Source organism: Solanum pennellii, chromosome 1 (assembly GCF_001406875.1).
Source record: "Solanum pennellii chromosome 1, SPENNV200".
NCBI classification, from domain to species: Eukaryota; Viridiplantae; Streptophyta; class Magnoliopsida; order Solanales; family Solanaceae; genus Solanum; species Solanum pennellii.
In genome coordinates, this window is record NC_028637.1 from 108,234,500 (window position 1) to 108,252,024 (window position 17,525).

A 17,525-nucleotide genomic window follows, 5' to 3' on the forward strand; every position below is an offset into this window, starting at 1 on the left:
TTCAACTTTTCTCCGTTAATTTTTTGTTCATCGATCAGTGCACTTTCAATCTCCATAGTCTACATTCTTCGTCCTTGTGACCTTGATTTTTACATGTTGTGCAGTACGTGTGCAATTTTTCATAGACAAAATTTTTGCAACACCTCCTCAACGACACATGTCTTCTCATCTTTAAAAGCCATTCTAAATCTATCCGGAAGAGATGATAATAGATTAACCTCCACCATTACCGTAGCTGCACTAGGCCTTTACTTACTAGTTGTTGCTTATCAACTTGTAGGGGTGTACCAGCGGCTGATGCTAGTGAAAACAGGGCTTGACGAGCAAAGCAATTGGGGTCTCCTCTTTTGGATTAAACCATGGTGTCCAATATTGAGTTCGACATTGTTATTGATTACTCACACCTTTTTCTTTTGATGTGATGAATGATACTACCCTAGAATACACCTCCATAAAGTTTTCCTTGTTCGATAATCTCACCAAAACATGACGATGATCCAGTAATCCCAAATTGCAATCTTATTTGATTTCGAAGTGTCGTGTAAAAACCTTTCTGAGATCAATCATATCAGGTCTCCCATAAGAGAACTTAGGAACAAGAGCATATTGCAAGTTCTCTTCTTGGATATAAAATTCCATATCTGAAAAGCTTAAACTCACTGTTGGTTCCCCGTGAACATATGTCACAGGTTTTAATTTTATTGGAAGTTTTCCATCAGATTTTTGAATGCAAGTTGATGGATTAGAAATAGATGCATAACTATTATGAAATTCACATCACAATTAAAGAAGATGATCAAATATGTCAATCAATTCATCCCTAAACCTAAACCGCACATGTATATTTACCCGTAAACCTTAAATTACATTGGGGCTCAAAAACCTAGAAAAGTTATCCGTACATTCGTCCATTAAAAATAGCAACCAATATAACCTATCTAATAATATATGTACTACTACATAATTGATAGATTAACTTAGAAAATTCTAAAGCAGTTAAAAATAAACCCTAACACACATAAAGAAAAATCAAAATTTAGCTTTTAGGGTGTGTTTGGTATGGGGGAAAATGTTTTCCATGGAAAATGTTTTCTTAGAAAATGTTTTTCTGGAAAACAAGTAGATTTTGGACTTATTTTCTCATGTTTGGTTGGTGAGTAGAAAATATTTTCCGGAAATGATTTTTAGTATTTGATTTCTTAATGAAATTTGTTTTTGAGAGACATCTTTTATTTTTACTTAAGTAAAAAAAAANTTTTTTAAATTGATGTTTTTCCAAAAAAAATGTAATTTAAAATTGGAGGAGTGCTATGGAAATGTTTTCCTTAATTTTTGAAGAGAAGTCATTTTCCTTAATTTTGAGGAAAATGAGTTGATTTGGAAAACATTTTCCTAAACTTTTGTCCCAACCAAACATGGGAAAATTGGAAAACATTTTCCAGAAAATGTTTTCCTTCATACCAAACACACTCATAATGTATGTATTTTGGAACCAGAAAATACATTTATTATACTTGGTGAGTTGCATAATGTTTTAAGTTAAGTGTAAAATTGTAACTAACTTATGATAATAATTGGTGTAATATGTGTGTCACTTCTAAAGTGGACAACTAAATACGGACAGAATTCTGGTAATTTCAAGAAATTAGTTCTTGCCATATGTTTTTTATTAGTGTATGTCAATTATCACACTATTTTGAAGTTGTTCTTGTTTTTCTAATTTTACCTTGCTTTTCTTATTAACTGCTATGCTTTCTTCCATATTCTTCTTCTTTTATTAGGGTTTGATGCACTTGAGTTGAAGGTCTTTCGAGAACAACCTATCTACCTCCACGAGATAGTGATAAAATTTGCGTATATTCTATCCTCACGTGACCCCATTTTATGGATTTCACTGAATATGTTGTTGTTGGATTCACGTGAACTCATAACTTTTAAGGCTAGATGATCTATCTACAAGTCCAGCATACAAACGAAAATATCCTGTTTTAGTAACTAGGCGACACAGGACCATAATGCTGGCCAAATTGGAATGAAGGTAGATAGCCATTATAAAAAGGTGCTATCTAAAGTCAACTCATTATCCTCCTTATAAAAACTAAACAAGGAGCACTGAGTCAATTGATTTTTCTGAAAAATTTAAGTCAGCACAGCATGTTATTCTTATGGAGTAGAGATAATCTTCAGGCTACGTTCTCTTGGTTGTTTCCTACAAAATAGTGGTGAGAGTCCACACATGCTTAGCAGTGGAATAACAGGAGTAGACACTGGTTGGTTTTGCTCTTCATTGACCAGAAACATTGAACAATTATGACCTTCTTATCGATAAATGGAACTCTAGAAATAATCCAACTTATCCAAATCTCTATTATTCAAATAATAATGATCCTAATTTGACCGTTTTATAGTTACTGTATAAGTCTTCAATAGCAGCACCAACTTGTATCCTGGGCCATGACTTAAGTATTATAATTGATCATTGGAATGCTGACTACAACTTGTTGATTCAACACCAAGAAATGTCACCAGGTGGTCCCTAAATCAACCATTTTCAAGAAGATGAGGTTTCCATTTGTTGTTTGTTGTGAATATCAGTGGGACCTTCTGCTTTTAGGCATAGTTTCAAAGTCTAAATAGTTTGATGATTAGCCTTCTAAATAGTCTGATGATTAGTTGGAAGGCATAATCATGTGCTATTGTCTCTAAACAGTGCTGCACCAAAACTCAACCATACAAGTATTCTTTAGCTAGTGCCCACATAATGCCTATCCAATGCATATCACTAGGATTCTACTACTTGTCATTGGCCTATATAATCACATACAAAGAAAGGTTTATCATAACAGCTCTCACCAAAACTTGAAATCATACAAAGCTTTCCTCTGCTTTCAAAGTCATTTTACAAGTTCTTTCCTTCCTTATTTGCTCATCTATATTGAACTAAACGACCATGGCTATCCGTATGCCTCGTATAATCAAGAAGTCTTCTACAAATGGAGACGTTCCGAAAGGCCACTTTGCTGTTTATGTCGGGGAGAAGCAAAAGAAGAGGTTTGTGATCCCCATATCATTCTTGAGCCAACCTTTATTTCAAGACTTGCTTAGTCAAGCTGAGGAAGAATTTGGCTTTGATCATCCAATGGGCGGTGTCACAATTCCCTGTAGTGAGGATGTGTTCATTGATCTTACTTCTCGCTTGAATAGGATCTGAGGCCTTTCCTTTCACAATTTTGTAAAGAACTAACCTGGATTTCCAGTTTGTACATCAGAAGAGTTAGAAAAGACATCATATATATACCGCGTCTTAGAAAATTAGATAGAGGGGATTACTGTCAGATACAACAGTAGATCCCAATCGAATTGTAATATTCAGTAGTTTATGAAATGAAATCTTTTCATACACATTTTTATCCAATTTGGTTTGATAGTAATCTTGTTGAACAAAGTTCCTTAAATAACTCCATTTTCTTCATAACATGGGAACTGGAGCTTCTGAAGTACAAATCTCAGATTATCCAAGACATCATATTAGTATATGGCATTCCATTGGACATTTTCATTCTTTGCTCATTTAAAAACAAATCTCTGACTTGATTTATCAGAACTTCTCTCTATCGGCTGAATAAGGGATACTTATGGTCTGCTAAGTTGATTAAATAATCAGATTAGAGGATTTATGATATGAGGAACAAAAATTGTCTGTTATCGATGAAACCAAAAGGAAGATATAAAACCAGTGCGTCTTGATAAATATTACAATCCAACACCTTACCGTAAAGGTAATTCTATTTGTTTGCAAATTATGCTTCTGATTCTCTAAACTTCACATCTAATCATCCACGCAGCCATAACTTGCTTTGCTTTTAAAATCCATTTTCTCCCATATTTGCGAAAATGGGTTCCACTCTCTTGCCCTCAATATCGTCTCGTTCATGTATATTTACACTGAAATCAGGATAGCTTTTAAGTGTGTGTCCTTTACATAATGCAGCTATGATGTTCGATGAAATTATTGAGAAGAGCATTTCCTGTCAGGCTGCTCTGAAGCTAAAGATGTGGATAGAGGCCTTGTACACGGGTAATTTTTTTCTTCTCTTTCAGATTCTTTAAGCTCTTTATTGGTCTCTTTGAATTGGGTAGGCAGTTTCATGGATATGTTATTCGGAAAGTTCATGACATGAAACCTGATTTTTCTGTTTACAAATTGTTATTAGAAATGTATGACAAGGTTAGGCCTGTATACACTAAATTTACAGCAGTGATTAGTTTGTATTACCACAAGTGGAATCTGGGGAGGGTAGAGTGAAATTTGACCTTACCCTACCTCATGGAACTAGAGAGACCGCTTGGCTCAAGAAAAGGGCACAGGGATAGAAGGAGCCATCAGTTGGTGTGGCGTTCTGTGTGCCATGTGGCCCATGTCAGCTTGTAGTCACGCTTGCCAAGTAAATAAAGTACTTTGATCCTTGTGTGTTGCGATTGCAGTTCCGTACCCAGTCCCGAGCACTATAGTTGTTCAATTGACCTATTTTATCAAGCCGGTGTATGGAAATTTGTTATCTCAAATTATAAGTACACCACAAAAAGGACACCGAAGGAAAAGTGATATGATCCTTCATGTGCTAGTGTCTTTCATAGACATCAATCAAATCATTTTTACCACATGTTATAGGAAGTTTCAAGGTACCATGATCAGGTACCATTCTCTTTCTTCACCTATATGTTCTGGAATGAAGTGCTTCTCAATCACAATACTGATTAGGTAGCCGACCAATTCTTGCCATCACGCTCTGGCTTTAGCCTTTGAGTGGCCTTCTGTATATACACACAAATAATTAATAAGTCGAACAGTATATGTCTATGTGATGATGGATGGAACAGAAGAACAATTTACAATCTTAGTACCAATTCCCAAATTTCTTCATATAAATTCTTTTCAACCATTTAGGGCACTTATGATTAATGATAATCCTCCCATATATTTCGGATCAAGTTATAGACCTCAGGTAAGAAACACTTGGAATTGGAAATTATGGTCATTTTAAAAAAATATTTACAACAAAACTGCATTACCATTTACAAATTTTCAGGGATGTCTATCTAGACATAAATAATAACATGGCACAACTCTTGTTTAGCAATTGATTTTGAGAGATACCTTGTCCCAAGCTCAAAAAGAAGGTAGATCCTGTTGTCCTTGATCTAAGGCCTAATGTTAACTTATGTTTCAAGTCTGAACAAAGCTAGGAAGCACTTAGCTTCTCTCACATTACTGCTGTTTTAGGATAGTAACTGATAAATTTTCATGTCTCCCAGTATGGTGCTCACTATAAATCAAACAGCAATATATGTCCAGAGTTACCTTTTATCCGAGTGGTCCACTCCAGGCATAACTAAGCTCCAGGTCATATCTTATTAAAAATTCTACAATTAGTCATGCCTTGTTCCAAGTTTCAAGTAAGGTAAGGCCTATTGCACTTGAATAATATTAAAATCTAATACTTGGAGGGAAAAAGCATGTGATACTTCAGTGACATTGTCTTCTGCTGGTGCCCACAGATACCTATTCAACACATATTGTATGAGTTGCCATTGTCTATATAAACATATTCAAAGAGGTATCTACCACCACAGCTCTCAGCAAACTTGAAAGTATTCAAAGTATTCTCTGCTTTTTAGTTTTTTAGTAATTCTTTCTTTTCTCATCTATAACTAAAAGATTATGGCTATTCTTGGAATGATCAAGAAGTCTTCCACAACTAAAGATGTTCGCAAGGGTCACTTTGTTGTATATGTCGGGGAGACGCAAAAGAAGAGATTTGTAGTCCCCATATCATTCCTGAGTGAACCGTTATTTCAACACTTGCTTAGTCAAGTTGAGGAAGAATTTGGCTTCAACCATCCAATGGGTGGTGTGACTATTCCCTGCAGTGAGGATTTTTTCATTGATCTCACATCACGCTTGAGGAAGTAAGAAGGAAACCAGTCCCCGTTTTTGCTCAATTTTGTATAGTTGCAAAGCAGGATTATCTCCACCCTGTACAGTTTCAGAGATAGAAAATACACTAGGTAGAACATAGCGAATGGATGTCATTTGACTAAAGAAATTTTTCTACTTCAAAAAGAATTGAAGTACTGAACCGTTTCACTTCTATGGTTCCATTCTAGTCCATATATTGATGTAATGAATTCATTGCAATAGAAAATTTTTGGTCAACTCTCATGGTTTGCTAATCTGAATGAGCTAGAATCTGATCTTCGAAAGTGGCATAACCCATAATTGATGATATTATGGTCATGCCATCTTTAGTAAAATGATAGTCGGTAAACTTTAGTACATTACTATTCTCTACCATTTGGAAACGTTTCTCAGATATGCTGAAATAACATGGATAATCCTAATCTGGAAAGTTGATCCAAATGGCTTAAGTATGAGGGACCAAACAAATAATTAGTCGGATAATTCAGTAAATTTATCTTCAACCGTACTGTTGTAGAAGTCCAACTCTCAAATAATCCATTTATGAATTAGATATACCAGTTGGAACTACCATTGTTATAAACAACAAGACATCTTTTATCAAGTGGTCCAGACCTGAGTCATTACAAGACAATCAGCAATTGTTTTCAATTTGATTTCTAAAGATCCTGTTCTCTATCTTGTAATGAAAAATAGTGGTGCCTGTTGATCTTCAGGCACAATGGCCTAAAACCATAAATGCTTGAGGATGAGTTGGACAACAGAGCCATGTGATACTGCTTGACTTCTTGTGCTATTGTCAATCCATAGTGCTACAAATGCCTCTTCACCAGTGAACTCCTATAAGGTTGGCATGTCTTCTCTTATTCTTCTTAAATATATGGACACACAGTTTGCATATATTTTAGTCCTTGAAATCATCATATGGCACTGTTCCATATTTATGGATTTGATTCCGAGAGATCCTTTGTTCAATGTATGAGAAAAAAGTAGGACCTACTGTTCTTGAACTTAAATGAGCTAAAACAATTAACCATGTCAATAAGCTGGAAGACAGGACCATGTGGTAATTGATATGTCATTGTCCTTCACTGTGCCCAACCCAAATGGCTCTTCACCACAAATCGAGGAGATTTTTTGACTTGCCCTTCTCTTATATAAACATGTTTTGAGGAGTAGCCACAACCACTACAACTCTCCCATAAAACTAGAGAACTACTCAAAAGATTTCCCTTTCCTTTCAGAATTTTTAGTAATTCTTCTCTTCATCATTTGCTCATCTTAATTAAAAGATCATGGCTATCCGTGTTCCTCGTATAATCAAGAAGTCCTCAACATCTTTGGATGTTCCCAAGGGCCATTTTGTTGTTTATGTCGGGGAGCAGCAGAAGAAGAGATTTGTGATACCGATATCATACTTGAGCCAGCCTTCATTTCAAGACTTGCTAAGTCAAGCAGAGGAAGAATTTGGCTTCAATCATCCAATGGGTGGTATCACAATTCCCTGCCGAGAGGACATCTTCATTGACATCACTTCTCAATTTAGGATTTAAGTAAATATTTGAGATCAATTTTCCTTTTTAGATCTGCCAATTTTGTATACGAAAGTAGGAGATTCATTTTGTATAGTTCGTTAAATAGAAGCTTACCACCACAAAGATTGATGCTTTTTGATTCACAAAGACTAATTCAAAGAACACAGATTCAACATTATCAATGTGCAAACTCTAACCCATTGTTTTAGTTCATTTGCAAAGTATTCTTTGAAATTGTATCTGAAATAAGACTTTAATGTTCAGGCACTTGTGTAGAGTACCAGACATTTTTGAATTAATGTAGTTTGCTTCGTGCGAATTAATAACATTGAGATTATCTTATTTAAATAGCGCATTACATGCTGAGTTCTAATGTCACTAATATAGAGGATCAAATTATGTGTGATCAAACAGATAAAATTACTAATCTAACTTGAAAAGGAAAAATATTGGAGACAACAAAAAATAAAAACTCAATTATATTACAAAATGTAGTATATATTTTGACCCCTCAATAAGAAATTACACTTGAAAACTCGCTGCTCATCTCAAACTTATTCCTTTTAAAACCTAAATTTCTAGTTTCAACACCCCATTGCATGTTAGCAGCATCATTTGAATTCTTCCTTTTCTTCATGTTTACTTCTTCAACAGCTCGTGGAAACTCTTCTATCGTCCTACAAGACTCTGAAGAAGTAGTGCTATTAGACTGTAGGAATCTGTTCACTGTGGCTCTTAGAGTCAAATTAGGCAAGAGAGCATCAACAAGTATATTTGTAGCCCCACATACGCAAACAGAGTTAGACATAATATGATTCCTTATGCATTTGTCGCAGAAACTACTAAAACAACATTTGCTTGCTATAACTGCATCTTTCATTAATCCTTTACACAATGAGCAGTGAAGCTCTGGTGGTATAGCTGTATAGGAATGCTTTGAAGAAGATCCTTGAACCACCTTAGTATCAGCTGCCACATAAGGCCTCAAAACAGCAACACTTGCACTGGGTGGCTGCAGTTTCTTGATGTCGTAATTGGGGTCACCATTTGTACGGCAATGCTGAATGAAATGGCCAGGCACCTTGCATCGATGACACACATACCCTGGTCCTGGTGGTGGGTTTTTCCATTCCATTCCACCTTGTCCAACACTAAAGCCAGCTGATCTTGTGTTATTATACGATATGTTTCCTACTGAATTCTTGATTATACTACTAGTACTAGTGGGCACTGGATTGCCTAATTGAATTGCCACTGCTACTTTTGGAATTGCATACACATCATCGCCAAAATCATCGTAATCAATATCTTGAGGATATTTGGACTCTTTTTTAACTGAATGAACCTCCTCCTGTTTACACTGCACTTGCTTGGGCTCCTCTTTGATTACAATGGGGAAGCAACGTAATCCAGCAACGCGACGAATCAAAACACTTGTACTTCTTGGAATCAAGGTGGCATGATCAACATAATCTTCGTTAGTTTGTAGGTTGGTGACAAGAAGGTCGAAATCTTTACCCCAACCATAACGCTTGGATTCAAATATCTTTGATTTCAGATTGCCAACAGAAATAAAATGATCAAGAATTGGTATCGAATCATAATCCTTACAACTTTTATACTTGATATACACTGACATAACTGAAATATTTTTGCTAGAAAAAACAATAAGAAACAAAGTTAAGAATTTGGTTTCACAGAAACAGAGTTAGGAATTGCGTTTATATACACTTTTTTTTTAACTTCCGAAACACAGTTAGAATCTGAAAGGAAAAAAAAGTTTCCTAAAACTGTAAATCCCATTTCCATACTTTCCTAAGCCAACTCGGAATCTGAAAAAAAAAATGAAAAAAAGTTTCTAAAAATTGTAATCTCATTCCCATACAAACTCAGGTTTCCTTATTTTACACTTACAAAAATAATTTGATTTTATAAATTTATAATTGTAATTATTCTAATATATTTTAGAATAATTTTATCTTTTGAATATTTTTGAATTTATAAAAAACACATTATATTCAATTATTTATAAGTCTAATTATTAAATTTGGAAACCTGATTGGGTTATTATATTTTCAGGTATGGAATGTATTTTTTTTACCGCATTTTTGTTTGACCGTAATAATTTCGTGATTTTGTGCCCCTTTTTAAACCATTGTTTTTTTTGCTTGACTGTATTTTATGAGCGTTTTCTTGTTGAATCATATTTTTGTGGTGGTGTATAAATACAATGTATTCAATGAATAACTAAATTATTTGAGATAATAATTATAAATTGAGTATACATTAATTATATATTTTTATTGTACAAGAATTATACAGAAATATAAGTGTGAAAGATTATAATGGCTATGACACATGTATGCATAAAAAGTGTATCTACATTGTATTTAATGCATATACATTATCTATAACACATTCAGTGCTCATATATACTATGTATATAAATTGTATAATGCATACATATAGTGCATATACAACTTATAACATTTAGATAATTATAAAGTGATTGAAATATAATATCCACATGCCAAGTATAATTTTTCTGTCACAAACAATTCTAGTTTTCTTTCTGTTGTATCTTTTTTTCATCTCTTCCTCCGGGGGTACCCACTTTTATTCTTTAATTAAAAGATGCTTATTATCAGAGCAATTTTCTCTTTTTAAAAAAGTTGTAGATAGAGTTTGGGAGTGCTAGGCTAGAGGTGGTTAAGTCTACTTTTTGTTAATATAATTTCTAAAGTGTGTGATTTAGGTATTTTTTTTATCAAGCACAAAATTAATTATAGATGACCGAACAAAAAATTGTTAATTCTTTAAAATAATATGAAAACCTCACAATGCTTGTTGAGTTGATAGTATTTTCAATTCTTTAATTTTGCTTGAAAATCAAATGGAACTCAAAGCCAGCAAAACACACAAGAGATCAGCTCCATATAAAATAATTTGGCCTAGAAGCCAATTGTTTACTTGTACCATAAATTATTTCTATTAACTTTAGTACTTCCTCAATTTCAATTGATTGAATTATTGAGATATTTTTTATTTTTTAAATTAATTTAACTATTTAATTGGCAAGATTATTTTTTTAAATTTTAATTTTATTCTTCATTAGTTAGTACTTATTGAAATTAGTTATTAATTAATGTTTTAGTTATTTTAGTCATAAATTTAATAATAATTAATAAAAATTAAAGATGAAAATTATGTCTAATTTGTTCTTAATTTTGTTTTCTTAAACATCTGAAACGCCTCAATAAATTCAATTAATTTGAAATGTGAAAATATTAAATAACTATATAAAGCAGTAGTGTAATAGTCAAATTTTAAATTTCAAGCATCATCAAGAAAAAGTATGCCACATTAATATAGGCCAAATAATATAAAATAAAAAAAATATTTTTTTGTATATGCATCAAACACACCAAACAAAAATCTATTTATTTCCTAAATTTTTTTCTTCTAAAAAGGCAGTTTTTTATCGTGCCAAAAGCACATTTACATAAACTCATTTGCCATATTTTGAAATTAAAGATATGATTATTTAAATTTTAGATTAATATTGTAGTAGAAGTAGTAAAAATTAAATATGGATATATAAATATTTTTAAAAATAAGTGGCTGCCTCGAAGTTGACAAAATAGTCTGCGTCGAAATTTTCAAAAAAATTAAAGGCGCCGTGTTAATAGGGCGCTTTGTGCAGATTTTGAAATAAACCCTAGACTGCTCTTCGCCGCTCAATCTTCTTATCTCATCTCCATTTTACCCAAAAGCAAAACTCACCACAAAAATCGTTTAGCCAAACACCATACACAATGGCCAAAAAGAAGATGACCCCGCAAGATAATCAACCTCAAAACCCAACTGAAGTGGTTAAGGAAAATCAGGTGAAAGAAAACAATCATTCCATTGCCATGGAAGAAGCTTCTGAGAAACTTGAGAATCTCAAGAACCTCAACAGTATGCTTCTCAAGGAGACTATTGAGAAACGGCAACAGGTGGATTCACTAGTGCAGGCAAAAGGATGTCTGGAATCGGAACTTAAAAGGTCTAACTCGGAGAAAAATGAGTTGCAGAATGAGTTGACTCAGTTGAGTGAACAGGTTATTCAGCTGGAGATTGAGAAGAAATTGGTGTCTGTGTTTGTTGCTGTGCAGGTTGGTTACCACGCTGAGGTGATTGAGAGTGAGAGGAATGGGTTTCGTGAACAGAATGACGTGGTTGAGAAGAAGCTGAAGAGTGTAGAGATAGAAATGCGTGATGTTTTGAGAGAGAAGGGTGAGATTGAGAAGCTGTTGACTGAAAAGGAGAGTGAGATTGAAAACCTAAGGAAGCAATTGAATGCTGTTGCTGATGAGGTTGCCCACGAGAGGAATGTTTTGGAGGGGATTCGTAAGGAGAAGGATGAAATGAAAATTAAACTTGACGCCCAAATAGAGGAAGCAGATGGATTGAGGGTGAGGTTGGTTGAAACTGAGAAGCGAGAGAAGGAGATTGAAGGAGAAGTTGGGAAATTAAGGGTTGAATACGATGCTCTCACTGAGAAAATCAAGGACAGAGAAAGCAAGATCCAATCCATGGTGAGAGAGAAGGAATTGGTCGCAAATAGCCTTTTGGGTTCAAATAAAGTGATTGAAGAATTAAGGGCGCAGATTGATGGGATTGTTAGGGAAAAAGAAGGGATTGAAGTGGAGAGAAATGCAGAAATAAAAAAGAATGGTGAATTGCAAAACACAGTTGCTGGTCTTAACGATATGGTGCTGAGTTTGCAAAAGGAAGAGGCAAAATTGCGTGAAAATTTGGCTGGGTTAGAGAAGAAGTGTTTGGAAGGCTTAAGAAAGGAAGAGGAGATGGAGAAGTGGATAAATGAACTTGTGAAGGGAAACAATGAGAAGGACATCAGAGTTGAGAACTTGATTGAAGAAAAGGCCTTGGTTGAGAAGGAACTAGACAAGGCATTGAAGCAATTAGATGTAGAGAAGAAGAAGGTTGAGCAAACAGTTACAGCAAAGAATGAGATGGAAGAGGCTAAAGTTGGAAGGGAGACTGAAATTGTTGAACTGCAGAAACAATTAGCTGAATTCAAGAATTCTATTTCTGAATTAGAGGTGTCTTGCAATGGTCAAAACGAGAAGGTGAAGAATTTGGAATCTGAAGTTGGTAAGTATAAGGCTGCCTTCGGGCGAGTTACCCTTGAGAAGGATGAGATGCAAAAGCGATTTGTCGATGAGGAACAGAATGGCATAAACATGAAGAAACAGATTGAAGAAATGGAGGATCACATTCAAAAAATTGTGAAGGAGGTTGAGCAAACCAAGGCTGATTACCTCAATGCTGTTAGAGAAAAGAAAGAGTTGGAAACTCAATGTCAAGTGTTGAACAAGGAAATTGCTTTTGCGCAAACCTCACTTGGCGAAGCACAGAAGAAAATTAGTGATATGCAGTGCAAGGTTGAGTTGGCAAACAGCAATTCTGAGGAAATCTTGAATGCTTTGAGGACTGCTGCAGGTTCAATCCGCTCGGATGGTGAAGGTGAAAGTGGCAGTGTGGTTGGTGAAAAACAAATGAATGGGGAAGATGTCAAGCCTTATGAAGCAGAGTTGGAGGCCATCACAAATGCAATCAAGAGTAAAGAGAACAAAGTTGAGGAGATGCAGAGGCAGGTTGAGTTTTTGCAGTTTTCAGTAGCTCAAGCACAAAAGAAGAAGAATTTCTGGACCATGTTATCTTCAGCAACAACACTTTTTGCTGCAATTTCTCTTGCTTATGTTGCTCGTGGCCATTGAGTAAGGGAGTCCTTAGTATTATCCAAACTGGTAATGACAAGTCCGAAGAAATGACTTGAGTTTTGTTCTTATAGTTAACCTTTAAGAAAGGCACATGATGCTACTGGTATCATGGCCTAGGCTTGACAATCTGACTGTTGTTAGCTTGTTTCAACATCATATGTAACCATCTATGACCCTTTTTTTCATCATTCTGCATGAAATAATATCAAGTCCCTTTAGTTTCCAGAAAAGATACTAGAAATTCTCTATGATTTCAATAGGCATAACTCATAAACATGATCCTTGTATAAAATTGAGCAAATGAACTGGTCCTACGTGGCACCCTACATGACAATTTTGTATTCTACATGGCATCCTACGTATAATATGCCATGTAGGACACTTCTGCCTACTTGTTCAATTTTATAATAGTTTAAGTGTCCGTCTGTGCACATTCAAAGTTGAAGGACATACTTGTTTATTGACGCCAAAGTAAGGGTCATGTTTGTATATTATGCTTCTTCAATAACAACTAAGAAGAAGTATGCCTCAGTTGAAAGATTGTAATCCATGTCAACAGCATTTTTTTGCTGCAGTTGTCAAAGAGATGAATGAATTTAAATTTTTCTAATTCAAAAGATATTGAAGTATTGACCTTTTTTCACTTTATAGTTCCATTCAGTTAGCATTAGTATTTTTCCTACTTGTGATTCCATATGCTCAAGTACTGTGCTTTTCTAGTTTTCTCCGTACGAAGGTCGAAAGATCTTTGCTTTCTCAACTCCCAAACACTAGTTAACATCGTGCTCGAATGAAATTCAGATTTTTATGTCAGAGGTGGATATATGTAGTTAATCCAACTAATAAAGGGAGAAGAAACCATCTTCATCTGGAGTAGCTAATGTACTATATCATTGTTAAACCCACCAGAAGACCAAGTTCCAGTAATTCACAACCTTTTCAGTCTAATCACTTACAGCTGATGTGCACCTGAGACTGTTCTCTTTTTTTGGTTCTTATTTAATTAGTACTTGGTAATTTTTTCAGGATATGAGATCTCATTTCATATGCCTTGTGATTTTCCCCTGGTTCATATTCTGATGTTTTTTGTGATCAGGTCGCATTTCTAGAGAGCTATTTTAAAGTTATTCTGCACTTACTGCTTGGAAATATATGGCTTTAAGGTTAGTTATCTTTAGAATAAATGTAGGTTAGTCTGAGCCGTCAGTTTACAAGGCCTTGCATCTCACTTCTATAATGCTGGCTAGAATATGATTTTACATAAACATTTACTAAACAATTTTTGCGAGGTTCTTGATATTCTTAATGCTTCTATTCCTAGCTTCTCTTATGCTTTTTAAAATAAGAATCAATAGGTTCCTGCCTCTGAAGAGAAGTTTTGAGTTATATATAGATTCGCTACTGTCTCTCAGCACTTCCAAGCGGACATTCACCCATGAAATTTTGTCTAGCTTCTATTTTTCTTTAATGATGATTGTGTACTCCCCATTTTCCGGAGGTGCTTTCTTATGATTAGTATTCATCAACTGTTACAGTGGTAATTTCAAGGTATGTCCCAGGATTCATACAACTGTTACAGTGCTAATTTCGAGATCTGTCTCAGGTTATGTTTTATCCAAGAGGTCAATAACTTGGTCTTTCTCCTCACCTTAATTGAGAGTCTTTTCCTCTATATGCAGTCATGAAAGTCATAGGATGCTTCATATGCAACCAAAATGGTCTTAAATTATAAGTACTGACATAGAAGGCAAGGTCATATGATGCTTCATGTGCTACTGTCTTTAATATTGTTATTAATCAAATGCCTTTTCACCAGCTATTATTAGGATGCTTTTGAGTACAATAATCAGGTACTGTTTATGAAACAGAATGCTTCTCAAAATCACCAAATAAATAGTGCTAAGGTCCACCCATGTTCAGCAGGGAAACAACAGAAGTAGACACTGGTTATTTTTTTTCTTCATTAACTAGAAACATTGCAGGACCAATGACCTTTGAACAACAACTGTGCCTTTGTTGTGAAAATCAGTGGGGCCTTTTGCTACTAGCTCAATGTATGAATCGTGTGTATGACAATGAGTTCGAAGGCAAATCCATGCGATACTTTAGGTGCTATTGTCTTTAGCTGGTGGCCCACAGACCTATCCAGTACACATCAGTTGGATTCTACATCTTGTTGTTCGCCTATATTTACACTTACAGAGAAGGATTTACCGTAACAACTCTTAGCAAAACTTGAAACATATACAGCTTTTCTCTGCTTTCAAGGTCCATACTAATTCTTCCCTTATTTTCTATCTAGATTGAACGTAACAACCATGGCTATCTGTATGCCTCGTATAATTAAGAAGTCTTCTACAGGTGGAGATGTTCCCAAGGGCCATTTTGTTGTGTATATTGGGGAGAAGCAGAAGAAGAGATTTGTAATCCCTATATCATTTTTGAGCCAACCTTTATTTCAAGACTTGCTTAGTCAAGCTGAGGAAGAATTTGGCTTTGATCATCCAATGGGCGGTGTCACAATTCCCTGCAGTGAGGATTTTTTTGTTGATCTCACATCTCGCTTGAGGAAATGACTAGGAAACCAGTCCTTTGTTTTTTCTTACACAATTTTGTAAAGCTGTAAAGCAGGATCACAGTGTACAGTTCAATATTTAGAAGAAACACTAGTTAGGCTAATGAGTTTAGAACATAAAGAATGAGTGTCACTCTTGTCTCTTGACTAGGGACACATCAAAAGAAATTGCAGTAATATACCTCTTTACTTCTATGGTTTTATTCTATTCCATGTACTGATGTACCCAATTCATTGCAATACAAGTGTTTTGGTCAACTCTCATTGTTTGCTAATCAAATGAGCTGGAATCTGGTCTTCTAAAGTGGGCATAACCCATTCAATTGGTGACACTATGGTCAATAGGCTCTGCCAAATTAGCAATATAATAATTACTCCTTGTGGTTTCAAATGAACTTAACATGTACTAGAGCTCTCCTGGATTGTGGAAACACTCGGTGCAATAGAAAATGGATACAAATTAATTAGTTCTTAATAAGATATGATATCTACACTTACCTTGAATATTAACTCAAATTTCTGGCAATAATAAGGTTGTGACTGACTCATAATTCAACGGATATTCGGAGAACATAGACACATATATGTTAGCCATTAAACATTTGTATCAGTTGGTACTACCATTGTTCAAAACATCTCTGAGCAAAAGGTCAAGGACCTGAAAATTACCCATTGTTATCAATTTTGATTTCTGTCTAGTAATTTGAAGCAGTTGGGCCTGCTGTTCTTCAGGCACAATGGCCTAAAATCATAAATACTTGACAATGAGTTGGACAACAAAAACCATGTGATACTTCATCTGCTATTATCTATCAACAGTGCAAAAAATGCCTCTTTACCAGTGAATTTTTTATCTGAGGTATGTTATAGTCCTATGGATTTGATTCTGAGAGATCCTTTGTTCCATGTATGAGAACAAGGTAGGACCTAATATTCTTGAACTTATATGAGCTTAAGTAATTAATCTTATCAATTAGTTGAAAGACAGAACCTTGTGGTAATTGATATGTCATTGTCTTAACAAATGCCTTACTCAAATGGCTCTTGTCATGAGATTTTATGACTTGCCAAAGGCTTATATAAACATGTTTTGAGAAGTCTGTAGTCAGCACACACAGCTCTCTGCAATACAAGTTTAACTACTCAAAGCTTTTCATGTGCTTTTTCAGAATATTTAGTACTTCTTCTCTTCATCATTTGCTTAAAAGATCATGGCTATCCGTATGCCTCGTATTATCAACAAGTCTTCTACAACTAGAGATGTTCCAAAAGGCCACTTTGCTGTTTATGTAGGGGAAAAGCAGAAAAATAGATTTGTTATCCCCGTATCATTCTTGAGTGAACCTCTATTTCAAGACTTGCTTAGTCAAGCTGAGGAAGAATTTGGCTTTGATCACCCAATGGGTGGTGTCACAATTCCCTGTACCGAGGATGTGTTCATTGATCGCTTGAATAGGATCTGAGGCTTTTCCTTTCACAGTTTTGTAAAGAACAAGATTTACAGTTTGTACATTAGAGAATTAGGAAATACACATTATTTACTGAAAATTAGATACAGGGGGCAACTCTGAACTGCAACAGTATATCCCAATTTTGAATGTAATTTTCAGTAGCTGATGTCTAAAAGATATACAACACAATCTTTA

General features: G+C 34.9%; 5 protein-coding genes across 5 annotated transcripts; 4 read left to right on the forward strand and 1 right to left on the reverse strand.

Annotated features, from left to right (window-relative positions):
* The first annotated feature begins 2,756 nt into the window (after positions 1–2,756).
* On the forward strand, positions 2,757–3,431 carry LOC107004967 (auxin-induced protein 15A-like). Its single transcript, XM_015203445.2, has one exon. It carries the CDS (start codon positions 2,951–2,953, stop codon positions 3,209–3,211), a length of 261 nt encoding a protein of 86 aa, XP_015058931.1. The 5' UTR covers positions 2,757–2,950; the 3' UTR covers positions 3,212–3,431.
* Positions 3,432–3,894: 463 nt separating this feature from the next.
* Positions 3,895–5,974, forward strand: LOC107026416 (auxin-responsive protein SAUR21-like). Its single transcript, XM_015227382.1, has 4 exons — positions 3,895–3,898; positions 3,992–4,070; positions 4,141–4,228; positions 5,720–5,974. Exons 1-4 carry the CDS (start codon positions 3,895–3,897, stop codon positions 5,972–5,974), a joined length of 426 nt encoding a protein of 141 aa, XP_015082868.1.
* A 2,052-nt stretch (positions 5,975–8,026) lies between these two features.
* On the reverse strand, positions 8,027–9,154 carry LOC107026427 (E3 ubiquitin ligase PQT3-like). The gene has a single exon (XM_015227393.1). It carries the CDS (start codon positions 9,152–9,154, stop codon positions 8,027–8,029), a length of 1,128 nt encoding a protein of 375 aa, XP_015082879.1.
* A 2,052-nt stretch (positions 9,155–11,206) lies between these two features.
* On the forward strand, positions 11,207–13,914 carry LOC107005554 (cingulin-like protein 1). The gene has a single exon (XM_015204182.2). It carries the CDS (start codon positions 11,331–11,333, stop codon positions 13,299–13,301), a length of 1,971 nt encoding a protein of 656 aa, XP_015059668.1. The 5' UTR covers positions 11,207–11,330; the 3' UTR covers positions 13,302–13,914.
* Positions 13,915–17,008: 3,094 nt separating this feature from the next.
* LOC114078667 (auxin-induced protein 15A-like) lies at positions 17,009–17,421 on the forward strand. The gene has a single exon (XM_027919672.1). The coding sequence runs from the start codon at positions 17,091–17,093 to the stop codon at positions 17,340–17,342; it is 252 nt and encodes an 83-aa protein (XP_027775473.1). The 5' UTR covers positions 17,009–17,090; the 3' UTR covers positions 17,343–17,421.
* The last annotated feature ends 104 nt before the right edge of the window (positions 17,422–17,525 follow it).

Bases quoted from the DNA above. Each gene is read 5' to 3' on its own strand.
- LOC107004967 (XM_015203445.2), top strand. From the start codon at position 2,951: ATGGCTATCCGTATGCCTCGTATAATCAAGAAGTCTTCTACAAATGGA.
- LOC107026416 (XM_015227382.1), top strand. The intron at 4,071-4,140 runs GTACACGGGTAA...TGAATTGGGTAG, and splicing joins AAGATGTGGATAGAGGCCTT to GCAGTTTCATGGATATGTTA. The intron at 4,229-5,719 runs GTTAGGCCTGTA...TATAACTAAAAG, and splicing joins TATTAGAAATGTATGACAAG to ATTATGGCTATTCTTGGAAT.
- LOC107026427 (XM_015227393.1), bottom strand. From the start codon at position 9,154: ATGTCAGTGTATATCAAGTATAAAAGTTGTAAGGATTATGATTCGATA.
- LOC107005554 (XM_015204182.2), top strand. From the start codon at position 11,331: ATGGCCAAAAAGAAGATGACCCCGCAAGATAATCAACCTCAAAACCCA.
- LOC114078667 (XM_027919672.1), top strand. From the start codon at position 17,091: ATGGCTATCCGTATGCCTCGTATTATCAACAAGTCTTCTACAACTAGA.